The following is a 21501-nucleotide window of genomic DNA, read 5'->3' as shown; positions in this document are numbered from 1 at the left end:
AAAAAATGGTTGGGAATACAGATAAACTGCTAACTAAAATCCATGAATATTTACACTTGTGAATTATAAGTATTACCTAACAACATATCTACCAGCAGTTATCAACTTATATTTGATATGTATTCATTGTGATTTATATATTACTATGTATATAACACTGTGTAACAGTGTGTGTATTTGTATGTAGCACTATCTGTATCTGTATATATGTATAGACACACACAAATATTAATGAATATTGATTGAGTGCCTCGTGATATTAGATACATTTCAAGACACTGGGGATACAGTAATGATCACAAGAGGCAAGGTTCCAGATCTCATGAAACTCTAGAGAGGCTGACATCCAGTTAAAACAAACAAACAAACAAAAAACTACAAAAATACCAGATAGGAATACATTTTCTGAAGAGATTAAAAGTTAATATGATAGAAAGAGTTTGAGGGGCTGCTTTAACCTTTGTGATCCAGGAATGTTGTTTCTAGGGTGGAGTCATTGAATTTGAAATTTGAATGACAAGAAGGAACCACCATTTGCGGATCAAGAGGAAGTACGCTTGAGGCAAAGGGAGCAACCATTACAAAGGCCCTGAAATCCGATAGTTTGGTTTGTTAGAGGAACCAAAAGACCAGCAAGGTTGGAGAGTTGCAGGAGGGAAGATTAAATGTCTGAGATGTGAGATGGGGTTGGAATATAGGTAAGGGTCTTATCATATATGGCAGGGTCACGGTCAAAAATAACTGCTTTGAGTTCCAGCATAAGGGCAAGAAAAAGCCACCAGAAGGTTTTAAGTAGGGGAAAACAGGTAAAGAAAATGTCAGTTATGCCACTGGAAGAAGACAGGACAGTTATAAGATCAGTGCAGTAGCCCAGGTAAGAGATACTGGTGTCTTGTGCCAGGTGGTGTTTGTAATAATACATGAGCATATTCTACTATCTTAGCCCAGTCATTAATTTATGAACCACTCCTGCTGAATTGATTTTATTTCCTTTTTCACCTAACAGTCCAGATATTTTTTCCCCTCTGGAAATAGGCATCCTTACCTGATACATACAGATGCTACCTTTATACAGGTTGTGTCTAGGAAATTCTATCTATGCAACAAACCATTAACACTCATCAAACAAAACAAGTACTTTTAAAAATACAGAGATAACAAAATGTTCTCATTTCTAACTTATGCTAAATCTGAGAGTTCGGGTCTCACTTTCTGTAACACATGTTTATGTGAACTGGGCAACATACTTCTCTCCGTGGTCCTCGGTTACTGATTTATAAAACAGCAGCAGTTCTGGGTGCCTGGCACATCCCTCTAAAAGGTACTGGCCAAGGCAGGGTACAAAAAAGTAGATTGTGAATGCAAAATTATTACACAATGTAAAGACTGATCATCATTATAAATAAGATGACTAGCCATGGGTTAATCATTTTAACCATACTGTATAACTTTGCCTTATGTATACTTTTTACTCTTTTTTTCCTCCAGCCTGTTCTAATTGCCTTGCTCATTTTTCCCCAAAGGATATGTGTGTATGTTTTCTGTGGGGGTAGGGGAACACAAGCAGGGTGATTAAAATTACATGTGAAGTTATATTTTTATTACAGAAACATTTAAAAATCTTCCTTGCAAAGGAATCTAGGTAAAAAACATAAGTAGATGCTTCTTTATTTCCTGCCTCTGTTTTTCACTCTATTCTCATTTGATTCTTTCTTTATTAATTTCTTTCCTCTCCAATTCTGATTATCTTCATGGACATGAATTGGTGATGAAGCGAAAGCTAATACAGTAAAGAACTTTGTTAAGATATCTCTAGCCACAAACTACTTTGGCACAAATATGCTGCTCTTGGTCAGTTACCAATCTTTAGCAATGTTTATGAGATCAAAATGAAAGAACTGAGTGCCATTGATTGCATAATTAAAATGAAATAATTAAAGCAAGACAATGTCTGTTGGCATGCTTGAGTTGGAAACCTTCAGAGGAGTAGGCAAGATGATTTTGGTTTTGTTCCATTTTAGGCTGCAGAATACCCTTCGGGGGGTTGGGAGGTGAGGGAGAAATAAGAAAAAGACAAAACTTCCCACTGTGGAAATACAAGAAGACTCCTGGTGTAAGGACAAGAGAAGATTTTCTTCTCTATGAATAAACTAATTAATTTGATTGAAAAGTGCAACCTGCAGAGAGCAAAAGAGATTTACTGACTTTTCTACAAGGACTCATAAAGATGAGCACAGCAAGTTCCATCACCTTCTCTGATAATTGTGGTTAGGACATGCAGAGGGAAACTGAAACCTTTGTGATGGTGAGGGAAAAAAATGAAGACAAGTCAGTAAGGAGGCTAAGGGAAGTTGTGTTCTCGTTTACATCAGCAGGAGAGATATGAATAGTATCTGGGTGAAAATACAAGCCATAACATTAGGAATAATTGTGAATGTCCATCGACACTTTGACTAGAGAGAAAAATTTGTCTAACAAGTCTGGCTCATCTTTTTTTCCCCCAATGTCTGCTCCAGTCTTCAAATGAGATAACTTATGTGAGAGGGAACAGAGCAAAAGAGGTGCCAAACAAATGGGTAGGGTGTTTTCTCCCAAGAAGTGACTTAACATTGCTTATGTGAATATCTGAATGAGTGGATAAATAAATTAATTTCTTAAGTAGATCTAATCTGTTAAATGAATTTGTTGCAGTGACTATTTTAGCAGTGCATAATCTCAGACTCTTACTTGTCTTACCACGGTTTCATTAATTCATTATTTAATTCTTCCAATCATGTTAAAATAAGAATTCCTTGGAGATGAAGGTGGTGCAAGAACCACTGGCAACAGCATCACCTGAGAACTAGTTAAAAATGCAAAATCTCAGGCCTCGCACTACAGAATCAGAATTTGCAGTTTAACGAGCTCTTGGGTGATTCCTAAGCACGTTAAAGTTTGAGAAGCACTGATCTATTTGAAACCATAGTAGAACAGTAAAAATTCATACTCCTTTGTAGACTGCTACTTTCAATCTCTTCTGTCCCTATTTTTCTATCAACTGAGGTGGACCAAACATTTTAACTACTTTCTTAGAAGCTCCAAAAATGGTGCTGGTGATGTCTCATTCAGTCCTCAAATGTTGACATCACTTTCCATGGGTGATTTATAGAATAGCAAGATTCTTGTGAAAGAATATACAATAGAGACGATGTGAGAGTGTTGACAGTTCATTACTGGCCTAATAAGCAGCAGTTATTAACAGGAGGTAATTTGATTAGGCTCAAATTGATATGACCAGCCATGACAATCTTTTCCATAAATAATACGCAGTTAAAATGTGTACACTCCCTGCTCCAATAATGTAAAGTATGTGCCTCTTACACTTTAAATTATAAACAGGGAAGCCAAATCTCTGCAATTCATAGAAATAAGAGTCGAGAGTAGCATTTTTTGGAACAATGCTTTTTCACTAAGATAAATAATGATAATTAGAAAATTAAGCTTAATCATTCATTCATCTAACTAATAATTCTCATCTACTATGTTTCCAGCACTGTTTTAGATACTAGGGAAATATCAGTGACCAAAACAGACTAAATCCCTCTCTTACTGAGCATGCATTCTTAATGGGAGAAGACAAGTAAAAAACATGTAAAATATACATATTTTATCAGATGGCATTAAATGATCAAAAGGGGAGAAAAGCAGGGTACAGATTTAGAGGGTGAAATGTTGTGTGTTATTGTGTATACTGGGCAGTTAGGGAAGGCCTCTCTGATGAGATAGTATTTAAGGAGAGCCCTAAACAAAGGGAGGGAACGGCCGTGCTGATAGCTTTGACAAAGGGAAGCCAATGGAAAGACCCTGAGGTAGGAGTAAGCTAGGCATGTTTGACAAAAGGTCAAATGCTCCCATTCTGATTTCTAACTAAAAATGATTCAAATGTGGTTAATGGACTGTCTAAACAGGAGCAGATTTAATGGAAGTTGACATTTTTGTAATCTTAATTCTGTTGTTTCTGCTTGGGAAAGGGTATGCATTTTTGTACTCTATCTTACGTTTGCTTGGTAATTGATACCACTTATTCATTCCAGAAATATTTATCACGTGTCTTCTATGTGCCAGATATTATCTAATGACATAATTTTTGAAGTTCAAAGTGGGCTTCTATTGCCATAGAAATGAATATGATCTCAGAGTGTCAACATACCCCATTCTGACTAGTGATAATTTAAGCAGTCTTCCAATCATTGTATTTAAGATTCATCCTTGGTTTGTGATGACATCTGCGAGTTGCTCCACCCACTTTCTTAAGTATGTAATCAGGAAGATTGAATTGAGCATTGTCATAATGTATCTGATGTATCTGCCATAAGAATCTTTTGCATCCAGCCATGCAGCTTCTTTATTGTGTTATTGTTACTATTTTGAATTTATGCTTTCAAAATGCAAATGAATTTGTGTTTTGAACTGTTATCTTGCTCTGGATAATTGAAGAATATCAATAATTAAACTGCTGTTGGGCTATATGGATAGAGGAATAAAATAGATCTATATTTTGAAAAAAGTGGTTCATTTTTGTTTCACAGATTCTTTTTTAAACGCAGTGCTATTTTTCCACATTCCATTCAGTGGGAAAATAAATATTAATACATGTTTTATTTTGAGGGAGGGTTGAAAGTTTCATTTTTAGTATTGGAAGGGAAACTTTGCAGGTGAATTTTTCCTGAAATATTTATTGTGAGGTTGTAGACTGAAAACAGTAGCCTCCAAGACCAGGTTGCAGGGTGTAATAAAATGTTAATTATTAGAGTTAGTAGGAGCTTTTGAAAAATGTGCATGAGCTGTTTTCCTTGCTTTCTCCCCTGGCCCAAGATATCAGTGTACCGACTGGTGGGAGTGGTGTACTTGTAGAGAGGAAGATGGACACCTTCCTGTTTTGGGAAAAAAGAAATTCTTTGTGTGATTCTGTTAGACCTTTCCCTCACTTCATTCTCCAGTGGAAACTACTACTATACAAGTGCCTGAGAGTTCTAGACAGAAGACCAGTCCAGTGTCAGGATTTACAGCTGGGTCTTTTAAGGTGTGATTAGGACTTGGAGGAAAGAGGATGTATTCATTGAGGCAGGGAGGTGCAGGGGAGCAGGAGGGATTAACAACCTGCATGGATGCTGGTGATAGAGTTTTAGAAATTTAGCATGGAAACTGGGAGAGGTTGGTAGTGGAGGTAGTGATGATGGTAGAGGTGACAGTGATGGTGAAAGTCTTGTACGTTTGTGATCATTATTTTTATTGGATTCTTAGTTTTAAACCTTATATTTCACAGGGCATTTGTTGAGCTTTGATAAAAGTTCTAAACCTTGAGAGTAGAAACATACTGATGTGCTTCCCACGGCCCATTTATTACTGCCATACGATAAAAAGCCTTTATATGTTTGTACCTGCATTAGTGAAACTTTTCTTTAAATTAATCAATATTGCTTTTATATTTTAAAACAGTGTTTGCTTTTTTCTCCTTAGCGTAGGCTATATCATGTTTTCTGATTCTTGCATTTAATGAAACATTATAAATATAAAAAATATTTGGTCATTCATTTTACCTTGTCACCGTATGTTTGAGGGAAACTGGGTCTCAAAAAGTATTTTGTGGTTGCTGTCCTTAACATAAAACTCATGCTGATTTGCCTCATTTTGGTGAGAAGAAAAGAGTAAAATTATCTATTAGTAACAATCTATAAAATCCCACTAAATGACCTTTTTCCTTCTGTTTTTCCTTCTTGATAATCACTGATATCAATGAAATGAAGAATAGATATTTAGTCATCTCTAAAAAATGTAACATTAGTACCGACAATGTAGCATGATGGCGAAGCAGGCCCCAGGGCCAAAACACCTGTTTCCTGCTTTCCCACCTCGCCTTGCTTGCCTTTTGACACAAGTAAATTTTTGTTTCCCCATCTGTGAGTCGGGGCTAGTATCAGTTCCTTCATCAGCAGGATTAATCAAAATAATACCTCTCTATTGTCTGTTACATGATAAGTATAATGTGTTACAAGTAAAATTTTCTTTAAAAGTCCCAAATTGTGTGAGGTCAAAATGACTAATAGATGATGTACTACTTATAAAGTATTACTAGTTTATAAATAATTGGGTAAAGACATTTCTATGCAAGATAAAGCTGAAGACCAACACAATCATTTTCAATCCTAGGTGTTCATTGGAATCCCCTGGCTAGAGACAGCTTCCACTAATTCACCTTGATGTGATAATTTGAATAAACACTGGACTTAAACATCACCTTCTTTGACCACTTTCTTAATAGAGTAAATGAAACAAAAATCCCATATAAGAGGGTTAAAATAACTGCATAGTTAAACATATGTCAGCATTTTGTGAACATCTGGTTGCTTGTAAGCAATTACTGAGCTAAAATCAGGACTATATAATCTATTAATTAAAACCATTTTACTAAAATTCTCAAGCTAACAGTTTGAATAAGTAAATAAATTAATTTTAGTTTTTATCAGTGTGATTTTAGTTACTAAATGGCATGCAGGTGAAAATTTAAAATGTGTTAAAAATTCAGTTTCTCTAATTCATACTAGTAGCCCTCCCTTAAATTGGATGCGTCTTATTGACAGTTTAAATCTTGGGATTGTATTGTGAATATATATGTTAATTGAACATCACCAGTCATTCTTTAATAATTTAGAAATTCACAGTAATATTTTACCTCCTTTCATTAGTTCTATTTCTTATTTAAGAATTGCATATAAATAAATAATTATGAAGTCCAGGAAACTCAGCGTGAGAACTTACCTTCCAAAAGAGCTTACCTTTCTTGGTAATTTCATAATTTTTAATTGTATCTGCTAGGATTTATAAAGTCTATACTTTTACATATATGATTATGTCTTTGTAAGTATTTTTATACTTTTTAAATAATGTATTTACCATGAAGTCCAAGAAACACTATTAAGACTATCAAATATAGAATGAAATTAATGAAAACATGTACACTTGTCATTTATAGATGCATGTCTAGAGAATGGGCATTTCAAAAAATGCTGTTCATATTTATTGCTAGATTTCTTAACTCAGGATATCATTCCTTATAAATGTCACATGACAATGAAATGGTATGGATAATGAATTCCAAATAAGGATTTTTTGCTATTGTCAATCCAATTATCTATTGGTTTAGAGCTGGCCAATATTGTAGCCACTAGCCACAAGTAGCTATATAATTGTGAATTTCAATTATTCTAATTAAATAGAGGTGAAAACTCACTCTCTCAGTCATATTTGCCATATCTCAAGTGCACAATAGCCAGTCATGGCTAGTGGCTATAGTACTGGATAGCGCAGATCTACAACATTTAAATCATTGCAGAAAGTTCCATTGGGCAGTACTCGTTCGAGAACAAATGCCTTCCCAAGGTCCAACAGAGTCTCTGTTAGGCAGATCCTATGTTTGCATTGATTTCTTTCACGTTCATGGAGATAATGCTCCTGCGGTCGAGCGTGAGGTGACAGGCAGATCTCCAGTAAAATTATTTGAAGATGATATTCCTTAAGATGCCTTTTAATGCAACTAACAAAAAACCCTAGCTCTAAGTGGCTTGCAGCATTACTCCTGAAAGTCTGATCCATGCACCCACATTATAGGCATTCCCTGGGCATTTGTTAGAAATGAAGAATCTTAGGCCCCTTCTCAGAGCTGCTGACTTAGAATCCATAGTAGGACATACTCCTTGGGTGATTTCATACGCACATTAAAGTTTGGGAAGCACTAGTTAAAACCATGAGGATGTCTATTGTCTTATATTACAGTAAATCCACAGGTGGGGTAACGAGATCATTAAGTCTGACTCAGTTGTGCCATCAAAGTCCCAAGTTCTTTCAGTTTATTGGTTTTGCATATCTTTGTATGACCTCAGATGCTTTTACAATTAGAAGTTGGCTGCAGTAGCTCCTAGCAACATAACCTGTCATGCTTTGCCTCTAGACTTTGTCAGGACCATCTCCTGTCCGGAGCTATTTTATTCCAATTCCATTACCTCCTTTCTCTATTACCAGTCATATATTTATGTTCTATTCTCCTTTTGATTTTATGTCCCTTTCTAAATGACCACTTGAAAAGCATAAAATGAGACCAAGAAAAATGCAGACTCTTTTCTTGCCTGTGGGTGGTAGATTTTTATTTTATGAATTTGACAAATTTCCCTAATTTACTTGCATCTTGAGACTATTAGTTGGAAATGTGGACTTTCTTCCTCATTTTAATAATATTTTAGGTTGCACAAAATGAAGTTATCATTTTCATGGAATAAAAACCTCAAATATAACTTCATATGATCCAGCGTAATACAGTTTATCCATAAAGAAGGAAAATAATTCAAGGTTAAGAGCACAGACTTGGTTCACAGCTTAGCATTGTCATGCTATCATGTCACTGGCTTAACACGTCACTGAGATACATTGGATAAATTCTTTAACCGTACCAGGTTCCAGTGTCCTCAGAAATAAAGTAACAACAGTATTAGCTACCTCATTAGGTAATAATGAGGACCAGATGTCATTATTCAGCATTTTTCAAGCACAAGTTGATCATGCTCCACTTTTGCAATCTCTTCCATTTTTGCAGTTGTCTTTATCATTATATATTTAATACTTTTCCTTAAAATAATAAAATTTTACTTAATTTTACTTTATTTTTCATCCTAAGCTATATGATTTCATATATACAGTAAAACCATATATATACACACTATATAAATATATCTGTATATACACACATACATAAGCTCAGTGTGTGTATACACACACACAGTAAAAATAACTTCCTAATGAATCATTCTGTAATCTATAAATGGCTTGTATATCATCCTTTACAGTTCACTGAAATACTGCATTTAATGCTTAACAGCAAGGTTATCACATGAAAATGTTGAATACTATTAGCCAAAATACTTAAAAATTAGTTCTAAAAGACATTTTAACCCAGGGGTTAGTTAGCCTCCTCCTTCCCTGAAGTTACTTCTTCTTCTACCACATTTGAAAAAGAGGGCATTTATGTTGTGAAGTTCACTAAACTGACCTTCAGATAACAGTGCATCCTCACAGTTACTTCTTCCTTTGCTCTGGCGTTGCCGTGGGCTGTTGCTCACTTCCTTGCCACTCACCCCAGAAACTCTGGTCTAATTCACCTGCACATACTGGTGCTCTCTCTTCACAGGCCTCAGTGAGCGACGGAAGCCTAGCACCTTTCACTACCTATTAATTCATTTCATGTAACCACTATGCAGAAAGCAGTAAGGACTGACCAGACATTACTGAATATTTAGACTATCTAAAGTAACACCACTGGAAAAGACAACATTTTTGAACATTATACTAAAAATAATTGTTCCTCAGTTCCAAAGGAAAACCATACAAAGTTAAGCTCTTCACAGACGTTCCCTACATGGACGCCATCTTTCTTCCCAAACTGTCTTATTCCTAAGTTTATTTCTTCTCAGAAGTTTCATCCTTAAGAAAGTCTTATCTGCTCCCCCTGGGATTCGAGGTGTCATCCATGGCTTAGCCACAGTGGCTTCACCTGGAAGCTTGTTAGAAATGAAAATTCTCAGTCCTGACCCCCTGAATTTAAATCAGAATCCTAAGGTGTTCTGCATGAATATTTAACTGTGAGAAGCCGTGACTGAAATCATAGGGCAGCAAATCCAAACACCTGTATAGGAGCTGGAAAGATGACATAAGTGAGTGAAGTGAGTTGGGTATAAAAGAGGATAGCAATGGTGGGGACTATGGCAGACTCAGAGCTCACCCTTGGTCTGTGAAGCCCAGTTGACATTCAAGTTTAAAGATTGTTGCCATGTGGGAAGGCAGGTTTAGTGTTGCTAAATCCTGTTAGATGTTTTTAAGAGTGTCCACGTGTGCGATCTGTAGGTGATGTCTCATGATTTTTAACTATTAGCAACAATTTCACTTTATTTTCAGTTCCTTGGAGGCCAAATCAGGCATATAGACTATTTGCCAATATCTAGTCAAGGCCTATGGTCTTCACCATAGGATATATTTACATAATTAAAACATCTTCTCAGGACCCTTTCCACAAAGGTTTTTTTCATGCTGATTGGTATCACTCTACTACCACACTCACATCTTTCTGTTTTCAGACTTTAACATTAATTTTAGGCTTCAGACATGTGAAATCCCTGACTTTTGGAGCATCAGATCAGAAGGATAAGAATGCAATAATCTACAAAACAGAAACAGACTCACAGACATAGAGAACAAACTTATGGTTACCAGTGGATAAAGAGGGTGGGAAGGGATAAATTGGGAATTCGAAAATTGCACCTCTTGGGGAATGATGGAAATGTTAGCTATCTTGATTGTGGGGTATATACATGTTTCAAAATTTATTAAAGTGTACATCTGAAATATGTGTAGTTTACTGTACAGGAACCATACCATAATAAAGGTATTAAAAGAAAAAGAATGTAATAGTCTCATGTCAGAATAACTCCCAATAACTCCTGGGTATTGGCACTTACATAATAATGATAAATTGGTCTCAACAGAGTTTGGGTGAGTTGTGGATGTAGATTAAACTATTTAGAGCAGTCATTCTCAAACTTGAGTGTGCATCAGAATCATCTAGACATCTTGTTAAAACACAGATTCCTAGGCTCCACCCCCACAGTTTCTGATTAGTAAGTCTGGAACAGGACCAAAGAATTTGCATTTCTTAAAACTTCTCAGGAGATGGAATGATGCTATTGGTCAGGGACCACACTTTGAGAACCGTTGGTCTTGACAGGGAAAGCAGGGGTCTTTTTGGCTGGAAAACATTGACGTGATTGTGCCCGTCATTAAAATATTGAACCACACAGGCTGTACGCAGAATGTCCCCATACACCACCTGCCACCCAACCATGCCAGCCCCTCCTCCAAGAACCTTTGAGTACACATTCCTACATTCCATCTATGAAAGATGCAGTACATGACCAAGTGCTTATGGGGACATCCATTCTTTTTGATTAGTCCCAGTTTATAAGATGAAACCACTATTAAACATGAAAGAGTACTTGAAGTTCAGACTTCAGATTTTCAAGCAGAGCTTCAGTAATTTCCCAGGGCCCATGGATTAGTGTAGGGTATGACATTGTATAACTGTCCCACACCTTATATCATCAAGCTGTACTGTCCTTCCCGATCAAATCTGATCCTCAGGACATTTGCACAAGTGGTTCCTTCTGTTTAGAAAGTGTTTACCCCTTCCTCTGACTTCAGACTTCAGAGTTAGTCAAATATTAGTGCTTCAGAAGAGCCTTTCTTTACCTCACACACTCAATTCAGTTAATCTCATTTCATTGCATGATCACAGTTATGATTAACTAATGGCCTAATGAGGTATATATTATCTATGGCTCTCATCTCCAGAATATAAGCTCTGTGACTGTAAGGGGCTGTGTGGGTCTTTTTCATCTCTCCATTCATAATATCTAAGTACTCCGTAATTGTACGTTTAATAAGTGTATGACTCAGTTCTTTAAGTCTCAACTCTCAGACTGTGTGTTGTGTAATGACACCATTTGTAATGACTCCAAATCAACTCATAGCCTCTTTTATGTACTTTCTGAATGTGTATAAATCTAATTATAATGGTTTCCTTGTACTGTTGTAATTGTTGATGTATGAATCTCTAGGAAAGTCTCTAAGCTACTTGCATATAAGGATAGGTATTTTCTCTTGTCCACTCCTAACAAATAGGAGTTTCCAGCATAGTATGGAATTCAGTGAATATTTGCTGAATGTAATATCTGTTCAAAAGTAAAAAAAAAGATTAAATGATATTTTAAAATGAAAAATCCCTTATTAACCCTAACAAATGTGTGTTAGACTTGAGACATTTCTTCAAGTCTAAGTAATAATTTCTTTAGTTTTTGAAATGTAAGATTTTTAGCTCAATGTAATGACAAACTGGACAGGAAAAACAACAAACCCAAGGAATGATATTGCAATCAATTCTCATGAAATCTTATTATCAGGTCAGTTCTCAAGGGATAGACTGACCCAATAAAGTAAAAGATTTATATACCTCACAATGCCAGGATGGTGTTCATTGTCTAAGGAACTTAAACTAGCAACTTTGAGTTTTTGCTTCCACTTAAGTGGATGCTTCATCTATGTTGTTTCCTGTAAAAAGAAAATGTCTACTTTTTCTGTTTGATAAATGAAAGATCATTCTCAGAGACTTCTGATTGTAATCAGGCACACTGTAGTGTGCCTCAGGGGACATGTGTCTCTAAAAGGTGAAAGGTATAATGGTAAATGGTGTAATCTAAGTTATTGTAAACACTCCCAGTATGTGTATTTTGTATGTTTAAATATTCTTACTGCTGGAAATGTCTGGTAAAGATTTTATAAATCACAACAGTAAATTTCTAATTCAAATTATGTCCTCCTTATTAGCATTGTAAGGTCAGTGTTCAGTGTACTATGGTTTTTAAAAATACTTTAAACATGCCTTCATAAAAATTTTTACCTTAAAATAGGTACTAACATTTTTCATTTCAGTCTCAAATTTTTGTTGAACTAATGGATGAAATAACCTAAATTTTAATTTTTATACTTACCACGAAGTTGTGTGATTGATAGGCAAGATATTATGTCATGTCCCTGATGCTGATATTCAATTGACAAGGTTTAAGAACTTGGTTCTAGGGCATAAAGCCAGGCTGTGAACCAAAACCAAGCTTTTGGACTTTAAATCCATTACCCAGCCCACCACTGTGTACATCTTTGAAAAAACATTCTTTTGCTTATCTATTTCTATATAACAAATGACTCCAAAACTTAGTGGCTTAATACAAAATTTCTAATTACATCCTGATTCTGTAGATCATGGGTATGGGTAGGGCCCATCTAGGTGGTGGTTCTGCAGTTGTGGTATGGCTGGGGTCACTCACTGGGCTGAATTCCCCAGGAAACTCAACTTCTAAGATAGCATTTTATCCTCCAGAATTATTCTCAACATGTCTCCTGTCATTCAGTAAGTAGTGTAGCCTGGTCTTCCTTATAGCCTGGCAGCTGGATTCCAAGAGAGAATACAAATGCTGTCTGTTATCTTACAGCTTTTGAATGGAACTCATACTCATACAGTGTCACTTCTGTCATATTCTGTTGCTCAGAACAAATGACAAGTATAGTCCATATTCACGAGCATGGGAAGTAGACTCTGTCTCTTGATGGCATGACAGAGACTTTGTGGCCATGTTTTATCACCACACATATTAAAATAATGGAAATATAAACAAATAATTGCCAAGATATACTAGTAGCTCAATTGCTAGAGATGGCTGGCACTTTAGGTATTAGGTTCACATTTAGTTAGCTGTTGTGAAACTTTCTAAGAATTGGGATGTGTTGGAGAAAGAGTAACTTCAGAGGTGATTGATTGTGGGCTTTATTTACCATTCTTCTTAATGTCGAACAGATTCCAAACAATGTGAACACACCATTAGTTATAAATGTCAACACTTTTGCCTAGTAGTAGGTGTGATAACAGTAAGTAAAGTTGTTTTGATAGAGATAATAATGGGCATCTTTCAAATTTTCAGTTTACATAAAGTCCTGATGAATCTCCAGAATCAGCAACTGAAAGAGTTAGATGACTGGCTAACAAAAACAGAAGAGAGGACAAGGAAAATGGAAAAAGAACCCCTTGGACCTGCTCTTGAGGACCTAAAACACCAAGTACAACAACATAAGGTTTGTATATATTTTATGCTATTTGCCTTCTTCTGGAAAAGAAACTGCATATATGTGTGTATTATGTACGTACACATGTCATGGTTTGCAGATAGGAAAGAATTAAAGCTTCAATTGAGAAGATTTTTAAAATAATTTTTAACTAATACTTTTTGCAGTATATACTTTTTCAAGTACAAAATGACTAGGCTCTTCATATTTGAGAAAAAAAATATATTCCTAGAAGAGAACAATGCTAGCCATGTGATTTATTAAAGTTTTGGTTTCTTGGAAGAGGGTCTCTGTAGGGATTATCTACAAAGTAAATTTAAGTAGTAAGACAAGAATTTGTTAAAACGTATTTTTACCTTCTATTCATAATGTCTTGGAGCAAGCCAAGCTTGATGAAAAATGAATACCTGTAACATTGCTTTCCTGTAAAATATAGCTTCTAATAATTTTAATATTTCTGTCTTATCTTTCTTCAGTTTATTTGTACATTTACTGTTATATTCCCTGGATGCCAGAAAGCGTTTGTTTCTCTTATTACAATTTCTACAGAAATATTTCTTTTTTTCCAGTATCCATTTTGTTATTGAGGTATATAATTGACATATAACCTTATATTCATTTCAAGTGTACAACATAATGATTCAATATTTGTATGTACTGCAAGATGATCACCACAATAACGCTAGTCACCTCCAATCACCAAAGTTAACAGTTTTTTTTCTTGTGATGAGAGCTTTTTGGATTTTCTCTCTTGGCAACTTTTAAATATGCACTACAATATTATTGATTATAGTTACTATGTTGCATATTACATCCTCATGACTTACTCATTTTATAACTGGAAGTTTGTACCTCTTGACCCTATTCACCCATTTACCAAACCCCCAGACCCCCTCCCCTTTGGCAACCACCATTCTTTTTCTGTTTCTATAAATTTTTTTTTGTTTTCTTTGTTTATTATGATTTTTAGATTCCACATACAAGTGAAATCATATGGTATTTGTCTTTGTCTGACTTATTTTACTTAGCATAATTCTCTCAAAATCCATGCAGGTTGTCACAAATGACCAAGATTTCATTTTTTATGGTTTTGTAATGAAATATATACAATATTCCATTATACATATGTACCACAATTTCTTTATCCATTCATCCATTGATAGACACTTAGGTTGTTTCCATATCTTAGCTATTGTAAATAATGCTGCAGTGAACATAGGGGTACATATATCTTTTTGAAACACTGTTTTTTGTTTTCTCCAGATAAATACCCAGAAGTGGAATTGGTGGATCATATGGAAGTTTTATTTTTAATTTTTTGGTAATATTCATACTGTTTTCCACAGTCGCTGCACAAAATTACATTCCCACCATCAGTGCATGAGGATCCCTTTTCCTCTACATCCTCACCAAGACTTGTCATTTCTTGTCTTTTTGATAATAGCCATCCTATTGTTTTGATTTGCGTTACCCTCATGATTAGTGATGTTGAGCATCTTTTCATGTGCCTTTTGGCAATTTATCTTCTTTGGAAAAATGTCCAGATCCTCTACCATTTATTAACAAGACTTTTTTTTTTTTGCTCTTTGTATGAGTTCTTTATATATTTTGGATATTAATTCCTTATCAGATATATGATTTGCAAATATTTTCTCCCATTTAGTAAGTTGCCTTTTCATTTCATTGATGGTTTCCTTTGCTGTGCCAAGTGTTTAGTTTGATATAATCCCACTAGTCATTTTTGCTTTTGTTGCCTTAGCTTATGGTGTCAGATTAAAAAAAAATCATTGCCAAGACTGATGTCAAAGAAGTTACCACCAGTATTTTCTTCTAGGAGTTTTATGGTTTCAGGTTTTACATTCAAATCTTTAATCCATTTTGAATTGATTTTTGTGTATGGTGTAAGATTATAGTCTAGTTTTATTCTTTTGCATGTGGCTGTATAGTCTTCCCAGCACCACTTATTGAGGAGACTATCTTTTACTCCTTGTATATTCTGAGCTCTTTTGTTATAAATTAATTGACTGTAAATGTGTGGGTTTATTTCTGAGCTCTCTGTTCTGTTCCATTGAAATGTGCCTGTTTTTATGCCAATATCATACTGTTCTGATTACTATAGTTTTGTAATATGGTTTGAAATCAGGATGCTTGATACCTTCAGCTTTGCTCTTCTTTCTCAAGATTGCTTTGGCTACTTGGGGTCTTTTGTGGTTCTGTACAAATTTGAGGATTGTTTATTCTATTTCCATGAAAAATGTGATTGGAATTTTGATAGGGATTGCACTGAATCTGTAGATTGCTTTGGGTATATGGTCATTTAACGATACTAATTCTTCCAATCCATGTGCACAGAATATCCTTCCATTTATTTGCATCATCTTCAGTTTCTTTCATCAGCATCTTACAGTCTAAGTGTATAAGTCTTTCACATCCTTGGTTAAATTTATTGCTAGATATTTTACTCTTTTTGATGCAATTGTAAATGGTATTGCATTTTAAATTTCTCTGGTATTTTGATACCAGTGTATAGAAATGCAGCAGACTTATATATTAATTTTGTAGCCTGCTACTTTCCTGAATTTATCTATTAACTAATGTTCTAACAGTTTTTTGGTGGGTTCTTTAGGATTTTCTGTGTATAAAATTGTGACAGTACCTCATTCTAATAACTATTATAAAACTAGCTCTGGATTTTATTATAGGAACAGGGTCTTGCTCATTCCACCAGGACACAAACACACAGAAGAACCTTCATAATTGGCTCAGAATTAGGGTTGTCAGATTTAGCAAATAAAAATACAGGAAGCCTAGTTAAATTTGAACTTCAGGTAAGCAATGAATTCTTTTTAGTGTAAGTCTGTCTCAAATTATTTATTGTTTAGGTGAAATTCAGATTTTACTGGGCATTCTGGAGTTTATCTGACAACTCTACTAAGGATTTTGTGGCTCTTGGATTTATGGCTTTGGAAGGAAATATCTGCTCCCCAAACTCATACTTCCTAAATCTGCATATCACCCACCTTCATTCTTTTTTTTTCAATAACATTTTGTCAGAGTTAGCTTCACAGTTTTTTCATGCAGATGAAAGATACTTTTGTTTCTAAGTCCCAGAGTTCTTTTTTATTTAATGAACTGAGGATCAATGGCAAATAGGACTGGCTCTTGCTGTTGCTGCCGCCAAAGCCGTCCTTTGGCCATAGCAGTTTAAGGTCAAGCAGCTTAAGGAGACCTGTAGCTGAACCATCAGGAAAAAAAAAAAAAATTAAGCATCAACTTCATTCTAATTTTCACATGGAAATTGTGATTAGAAAAAGATTAACTTTGTCACCTAGATTTTAATTGAACCTCCAATAAAGAAGTTAGATCAAGTGCTAGACCTTGAACTGGACCATTTCTTCTCTGTGGATCATGTACTCATCTGGGAGATACTGTGCCCATCCTCTTCCCCTCGGCTCACACTGGAAGTTGTGTGCAGACAGTTTCTTATACACTGGCGGCTTCCTCTCTTTCTGAGGGCATTTGCTGGCCACAGGCGAGTCTTAGCCAGTTTGAGCATGGGCAGGAAGCAGAGTTAGTGCTGCCAGAGCTGCCATTAACCAAGGAGGGATGGGAGATGTTGAATAAATACCCTGTAGTCCTTGCCCCATGGTAGGATGATTCCAAGGCATCTCTCAATTCCCAGTCTCTCAGAGGTTTCCCAGCAAGACTGCAAGAGTGGCTCCCAATGTCCATGGAGTAGACTATCTCACATTCCCACCCTTTCATAATATCTCCTGAGATGACTTCTCGAATAAACAATTTGTACCCAAATCCTTGACTCAGTGTCTGATTGGGGACAAACCCAACCTCAGACAACCTTGTTGCCTGGAAAGCTAGAGTACTAGCCCAGGTTACTACTAACTACATGTGGAATTTTCAGATGTTATCTAATCTCTCAAAGTCACCGTATCTTCACTTTGGACTTATAAATGTGTTGAGACAGTTGATTTTTAGTGTTCCTTCCAGTCATGGTTTTAATGTTTCCATTAGTTCTGGAGTGTGAAGCATTTCAGTAAAGGACAAGACTAAGGCCAGTAACTTTGAATATCAGAGAGAAAGATGTTGCCACTGGATGCCTGGAGTCTAAGGAAGAAGCCAGGAAGAAGGACTCCAGGGGAGAAGTGGCAGGAAATGGTAGGGTAGCTGTACATGTGAGTGACTTCAGGCAACCCCAAGAAAAGGTCTCACCTTGAAACCTGGAACAGAACCTTCATTGAGGTTCGACCTATTAGGACCTTCATTTTCTGACAATTACCTGAAAGTTTTTGCATTTTCCTCTGGAAGATATAGAGTGAATGGAATGGAAAGTATTTGACTAATATTGTCATAAAATTTGAATAGATTGTCCATTATTTGAAAATGTGCCATTTCGGATGAGTATAAAATTGCTTGGAAGAGAATAATTTGAAACAAAAAGAAAGCAACAGAATTATATGCAAGTGGATTATATAATCATTTATATCCAGGATTTGTTTGCATAAGGAAAGCAGAAAGAATTGGTTTGCTGGCACAGAAAGTGAGGCCAACTTCCACCTTTAACTGTTTAAACCCGCTTCACTATATATTATATTTTAAAAAATAAAGAGAAGGGTAGAACATGTTGCATCGCTAAGAGAAAGCCTGGTAGTTAATAATTTTCCTTTGTTACTTAAAGTAATTACAGTGAGAAGAACATGATTTGGCAATATCAAACCATTTATAAAGGAGCTGAATTTATCTAAATGTGAAACATGTTTATTTTCTTAAATGTACATGCTAAAAAGAGTAAATTTTTGTTAGTCTTTCCCTACTTCATAAAACAGAACAGATAAATGTTCTTTCTTTAGGTAACAAGAGTCCAAACTAAAGCCTTATTTAAATAATCATTGATTCACTTTGCAGCTTTTTTTCCCAAGGATTGTCAGGGAATCAGAATAAGGGAATTCCTCCTTCCTGACAACAAAATACATCAGTAACCTCAGAGTAGGCAGAAAAGCAACCCGACCCGACTATCACCACACTTTTCACCTAATGTAACATTTAGGTGTTTTAGCTTCATATCCAGAGATATTAAATCCTTGGGTCATTCTCTTTATTTTGCTAAGAGATCATTAGAGATGACAAAATTAAGGATACAGTTTTTGTTGCTAGGAATGGATTTAAATTCTGCTCAGGTCAGAGGGCTCTGGCTCTCTTTCTGTCTCTCTGTTGGAGGGCAAAATAAAAATGTTTGCAAATCTTTCAAGTACACCATGAATGTTACAGATATGCTTCTCTATGTTCTTTGACAGCTTCCTTTGCTATCTTCATTTCAACAGCATTTTATTACGAGGCAGGCGAGAAATTCAAGCACTGTGAAATGCCATGGAAATAAGTCACTTTTACTGAATCTGCCAATTAGGCAAGGTAAAACAATCGATCCTATATTGGTTGTTACTATTAAATCTAGCCAAACTGTTAACTCTGGGTAACTGGGAAAGGTTCAGTTTGCTGTGAAATTTGGAAGAGACAAGTCATTCTTCATAGCCATTGCTTTGGGGAAAGAGTTTAAAGGTTTACTTTAGATCTGAGTCACCCAAAAGTGATTCTCTTGGGAGTTAACAAATTGAACCTCTCAATCTTCTTGTGAAGGTACATGTCAGAAATAATTCTGGTTGGTTATTTCTGTCTTAAGAGAAAGATTTTATTAGTGCTGCTGATAAGGAATGAAAAGATTTCCCTTGAAGGAGTGACAGTATTATTGAGGAGTAAGTCTGCTGTGGGCTTGAGTTTTCATTAATGGGAAAGATGTTTGCTATTTTGGAGGGCATTTTAATCAAAAAGAAAATACTTGACTCAGGAATCTTGTTTCGTAGCACAGTCACACTGGGATGAAATTTAAAGCTTAGTTTACTAGCTAAGTTTCCAATTCTTGTGAGAGATTTAGACTTTTGTTACTGGTTATACTGATCCAGTAACAACATCAACAAATTCCTTACCATTACAAGTTATTAGAATTTGCAGGTATAAATGCGACATGTGCACTCCATTATGACTTTAGTGAATGTTCTATGTTAAGTACTGATTAATACAAATTAAATGGCCTGTTAGAAGCTCAGTCACTGATCCTTTCCTTGAAGCTTAGTTAATCACAAACATTTGGATTGCCAAGATTGCAAAATATCCTCTTCTGGTGACCTTTAAAATGATCTAGATAGTCCTATAACAGGGAAGGTATAGGTGTGATCCTGCTAAAGGATTTGACATTTCATTCCATTCTTTTGCATTCTACTCCATATCACTGAACAAACACTTACTAAAGCAAAATGGTTGCTGTGAAGAACATAGAGACCTGCCCAATATATGGAATCTTCCTTGAGAAGCTCACGTGCTAGTACATTGGATAATGACACAGAAAACAGGTGGTCACTGTACAAGGTGTAACATGGCAAATAGCTTCAGAATGTAAAAAATGGTCATTTGTTTGGACAAAGGAAATGAGGTGGGTGAATGTAGGGTCTGTCACTTGCCTAGGTCATGTGTCGCACTATGCTTCGTGTTAGAGGAACACAGCCTGAGCTTGGACAGTCTTGAACTCGAGACTTAGGCATTTGGAGTTACTCTATAGGTAACAGGAAGCCTTTACTGATGATAAATTAAACTGAAGAGAGTGGCAATTTAGGAAAATTTATGTTAATTTTTAGGAAGATATCTCTTGTAAGATAAATTAGAGCACAGATGAACAGGAAGCTGTAAGATGTTAGGAAGATATTGAAGAAAGTGTGTAGAGCCTGAATGAGGGTAATATTAATGACAATTGTGGATGGGTATAAAAAATGTTTTGGAAGTCAACAGCAGAACCAAGGAGACTAGATTTAGGAAATGAGCAAAGAGCTGGAAATAATAGATTGTGAGACTGGGCAATTGGCAGGAGGATGAGTGATTCCGAAAAGCCCAAGAATGCCATAGAATCAAGTAGTGCTTTTAGTGATCAGTAAGCTCTCTTCCATCTTTAGCAAGATTAAAAGTGCATGATATTAGTTACTGCTATGAAATTCCATTTTATTTCCTATTTTTTTTGCTGCCATAAGTGCCTAGTGAATGTTTGATGGCTGTGGTAGTAAAGGTCGACAATATAATTGGGAAAAAATACTATGCTACAGTGAGAGAACCACAGAGACCTCTTCCGTGTCTCTCCAAAGTCTAGCCAAGTACTGAGCACATAATTAATGTTCAGTAAATGGTTTTTGGAGCAGATGCTTTAAATAATTCTGACTAGTTCTCTCTCACACAGAGGCTTCATCATTGCTTCCATTCTGACAGACATGAATCTTACAGTTTAAATAAACAAAAAATTGTGTGTAGGGCAAGAAAACAACTCATACAGATGAAGAAGGAACACATCTATAAAACAACTTACATGGAGATATTGTCTGGTGCTCTCTCACTACCTCTGAATTTTGTTTGTTCCTTCTATCCCTGTTTCATTCTCTGTTCAAGTATTTTAATGATTGTAACCTTGACATCTTTTTATAAAAGTCACAGAAGATACCACCAGCAGTCATACTTGGGTATGTCCATAGAGATCAAGCATGTGAGCATTAGTTATGTAGAAAAGGAAAACCATTCAATAGAATCGAATCCTCAGCTGGCTACCTACCACAGATGGCTAGTTCATGAGGAAGATGTACACAGTGGACCAGCCAAAGAAACTATACTGTCTGTAATTGTACTACTTTGGTTTTAAATTTG

The 21501-nt window shown here is 35.7% G+C and overlaps 1 protein-coding gene across 1 annotated transcript in view; it reads left to right on the top strand.

Annotated features, from left to right (window-relative positions):
• Positions 1 to 21501, top strand: part of LOC102504131 (dystrophin-like) — a 562607-nt gene that overhangs the window by 533855 nt on the left and 7251 nt on the right. Inside the window, exons 12-13 of the mRNA XM_032474646.1 lie at positions 13611 to 13761; positions 15016 to 15035. Of these exons, the coding sequence (XP_032330537.1) occupies positions 13611 to 13761; positions 15016 to 15035 (171 nt within the window). The remainder of the gene's footprint in view (positions 1 to 13610; positions 13762 to 15015; positions 15036 to 21501) is intronic.

This window comes from Camelus ferus, chromosome X (assembly GCF_009834535.1).
Source record: "Camelus ferus isolate YT-003-E chromosome X, BCGSAC_Cfer_1.0, whole genome shotgun sequence".
NCBI lineage: Eukaryota > Metazoa > Chordata > Mammalia > Artiodactyla > Camelidae > Camelus > Camelus ferus.
Note: the sequence above shows the minus strand (reverse complement) of the source record. Positions and strands in the feature narration are given on the sequence as shown.